The sequence below is a fragment of the Macaca nemestrina genome, chromosome 7 (assembly GCF_043159975.1).
Source record: "Macaca nemestrina isolate mMacNem1 chromosome 7, mMacNem.hap1, whole genome shotgun sequence".
Taxonomy (NCBI): domain Eukaryota; kingdom Metazoa; phylum Chordata; class Mammalia; order Primates; family Cercopithecidae; genus Macaca; species Macaca nemestrina.
Window position 1 is genome coordinate 14481221 of NC_092131.1, and position 3515 is coordinate 14484735.

At 45.7% G+C, this 3515-nt stretch overlaps 1 protein-coding gene across 3 annotated transcripts; it reads right to left on the reverse strand.

Annotated features, from left to right (window-relative positions):
• Positions 1–977: 977 nt before the first annotated feature.
• On the reverse strand, positions 978–2158 carry LOC105467520 (cytochrome c oxidase subunit 8C). Of its 3 annotated transcripts, XM_071099678.1 has the most exons (3): positions 1899–2158; positions 1462–1615; positions 978–1293 (listed from the first exon to the last, which is right to left on the reverse strand). In XM_071099678.1, the coding sequence occupies exons 1-3, from the start codon at positions 2022–2024 to the stop codon at positions 1184–1186; spliced, it is 390 nt and encodes a 129-aa protein (XP_070955779.1). In that variant the 5' UTR covers positions 2025–2158; the 3' UTR covers positions 978–1183. The 3 variants fall into 3 exon arrangements, with proteins under 3 accessions (XP_070955779.1, XP_011715468.1, XP_011715467.2); XM_011717166.2 differs by lacking the exon at positions 1462–1615 and having other exon boundaries at positions 1899–2145; XM_011717165.2 differs by lacking the exon at positions 1899–2158 and having other exon boundaries at positions 1462–1888.
• Positions 2159–3515: the final 1357 nt, after the last annotated feature.

Sequence of the window (3515 nt, forward strand, 5' to 3'; positions counted from 1 at the left end):
TTAGCAAAAAGGGAATTCTGACGGAAGACTGTCCTCAGACTGGGACTCCAACTCCTTCCTGTGTCTTCCTGCCTACCAGCCTGTCCTGCAGATTTCTGACCTGCCAGCTTCCACAACCATGAGCCAATTCCTTAAAATAAACCAATCTCTCTCTCTCCATATATAAATGTGTATATATACACATCCTATTTTTTGTTTCTATGGAGAACATCGACTAATACATCAATATAAATTTTGAGATAGAGATGTAAAAATACTAAAGTAACAAAACATTAGCCCTCTAAGACCTGTAAGCTAAACAAGGAAGGAGTCTATTTGGGGTATACTGACCTCACACAATAACTGGCACATCACAGGAATTCAGTATTTGTTGAATGAATGAATATTAGCAACCTTGTACATCCTCAAACAATAACTTCTATTTATTGACTATTGTTTCAGGTACTATGTTGAGAGGTACTTTATCTTTCTTTCTTCAATGTTTTATTCCCACAACATCCCTTCAAGACAGCAATTTTAAGTCCCCATTACAGAGATAAGAAAACCAAGGCTCAGAGTTGAACTATGTTGCCCATGATAACAGCATAATCAACAGCTAAGACAGTTCAAAGATGTGTATGATTCTTCAAACCTCACAGAAGACTAAGAGAACATAAAATAGGAGATGTACCGACTCTTCACCTTCTTAAGTGTAGTCATTTAAAGAGGCAAAGATAAGAAATGGTTGTACTTCTTACAGCAAATTGTGAAGTATGGCATGGCAGTACTAACAGAACATAAAAACCATTTAGCTAAACTTATCTTACAGCTCCACATCTAATCTTTTAAGGGTGATGTCACTAGATACATTCACTCCCATACAGTAACGCTTAATGTCACTCCTTGAGTCACTAAGTCTGACCTTTCACAGCAGTTCTCAGTAAATTTTCATCAGCTTTCACGATGTTTAGAAAATAATATGCACACATATTACCAAGCACAAATAAATGTTTTATTTAACACTTAAGCAGAACATTTTTCACTATACATCTATATAACGCACAGTACTAAAAAAGTGCAAAATATTCATCATAAACAAGAGGAAAGTGAATACCACAATGGTTGCATCACTCAACTAGGTAATCTTGCTCTCATTAACAAAAACACAGCTTTTTCTGAAAGTTTTTTGGACGTTAACAGCTGTTCAACATCTTCTTTCATCTAATTCTTTCTGAACTGCTTCAGGTTGCCTAGCACGTACGCAGCTGGTGTTAAGAAGGTCGTAAAAAACACCACAAGTCCAACAGCCATTTCCTGGAAGAGAAGATGAAATGCGCTGCTGAGTATGGCTTCCTGGACCACTGACTTGCCGCCTAACAAAAAGTACTTTAAAAAACATTTTGATCAACTAGACCGTTATCCTAGAAACAGGAAATCTAAAATGCTGAAATCTAAAATGCTGAAAATCGATTCATGGATCACCTGATTTTTTTTTCAACGGTTCTCCGGTTCCAACCTTCGCACTGTGGAATTTCGATGCGGCCCAGGATTTCCACCATTTTATCGAAAATGTTAAATCTTGGCAGTGCCGAGGACGTCCGAGGATGGTAAACCGTTCCTCCGCGAAACCATAGCCCTGCCCCCGAGCCAGGTGCCGGTAAAGGGTAACAACCAAGGAGGCCCAATCCCCGCGCGGCCCTCAGGGTCCCGGGCTTTCCGCCCCTGCGCCTGACGACAGCATCCTCACTGCGACCCTCTCCCAGGAACCTCCCCCAACGGCGGCCAAGCCACAGGAGCCTCCCACGCGAGGCCAGCAAGCCCTGTGCTCCCTTCTTCCCACCCGTCGGGGCGCCCTGCCTAGGCCACGCGCTTCCCGCCCGCCCTGTCCGCGCCGCCATGATGGCTGGGTCTCAACTCACGGCGGCAGAAAGGGGCCGCTGGCGCGCGGGCTCAGAGTGGGCGAAGCGGGGAGCCGGCTGCAGGCCAAGCAGGGCCACGTCGCGGTAGTGGCGGCGGACAGGACAGCGCCCACGCAGGAGAGGCATGTCGCGTCAGGTAAGACAAAGTCAGGCGAAGTCAGCACAAGCGAGGTGCTGCCAAGTAGCGCGAGTTCCAGTGAGCGTGAGGCAGCTGGTTTGCGCAGGCGCCCCAGCCACGAGGGGGCGCTCTGCCTTCGCCCCTACCCCGCCCCTTCCGCCCAGCACCCCCTGCTCTGCCCCACCTCTTCCGCTCACCACTCTTTGTGCTGCACTGCTTTTTCCGGTCAGCATTCTGTGCTCTGCCACACCTCTTCTGCTCAGCACCCCCTGTTCTACCCCACTTTTTCTGCCCAGCACCCCCTGCTCTGCCCCACCCCTTCTGCTCAGCACCACTTGCTCTGCACCGCCCCTTCCACCCTGCAACCCCTGCTCTGCTCTACTCTCTCCGTTCAGCACACCCTGCTCTGCCCTGCCTTTCCCACTCAGCGCCCTCTGCAACCTCCCAGCCCTCATTCACCTCACTTTCCACCCACGTGTCCTATCCTCTCCTAAACTCACCTGCCACCCTCCCCTGGGCCCCAACCCCACCTCACACTAAGTATCTCTTTTCTGCTGGGTAAGCTGAGGGACTTGGCACCCCTACTCCTTCCCTTTGTCTTCCTCTCTACCTATACTTTATATACCTCTTAAAATGCCCTGGCATTGGCAGAGTTTATAGCACACTGTTCTCTAATGCAAATTAAATCTTCCATAAATTGTCTGTAGGTTAATTCTTAACACTGAAAACCAAGAACAAATTTCTGTAGTCTGCTGATGATATAAAAAATATTCATGGCAGGGTCAAATGAGTGTTTGGACCCGGTAGAAAAGGTGATGTAATTATCTGTCACTAAGGCTAATTTTCTTATTCTTTGGTAGAGACGGGTCTCACTGTGTCACCCAGGCTGATGTCAAACTCCTGGGCTCAAGCTATGCTCTTGTCTCAGCCTCCCAGAGTACTGGGATTACAGGCATGATGCACTGTGCCCAGACTCTCTTGAGGGAAAAGTAAATATACTGTGATTTTTAAATTTAGTACTGTAATAAAACTTTATCCACTACAATGATTCTGTGTCTTCACATTATTCCTTTTGGGGGCCTATTGCGCAAGTAACACTCTAGGGTTTCTTTGAATTGCTGTGTTTCTGCAGCTGGTATCTTCCTCTTCCTTAGATTTCTTTTCATTTTGCTGTAGTACATCCTTAAGCAGTTCTTTCAGGAAGGGTTTGTAGGTGATAAAGTTCCTCAGTCCTTGGAAATCAAAATATATATATTTCTATTTAAATGCTAATTTGAATGGTTGTAGAACTCTGGGCTCAAAATCATTGTCCTTCAGAGATTTTCAAAAGGCATTGTTCCTTTCTTTTCCAGCACCTAGTGAGCTGATAAGAAATAAAATGCCAATATAGTTGTCATTCCTTGGAGTGCCCTCTTTTTCCTTTTGGGAATCTTTTAAGCATTCCTTTTTGTCCTTGGAATTGTGAAGTTCCTCCAGGATACTGTTAGATATGGGTATTT

Coding starts and splice junctions, on each gene's coding strand:
- LOC105467520 (XM_011717165.2), bottom strand. CDS start 1,877: ATGGCGGCGCGGACAGGGCGGGCGGGAAGCGCGTGGCCTAGGCAGGGC. Junction 1,294..1,461: donor ACCGTTGAAAAAAAAATCAG/GTGATCCATGAA, acceptor CTTCTCTTCCAG/GAAATGGCTGTTGGACTTGT.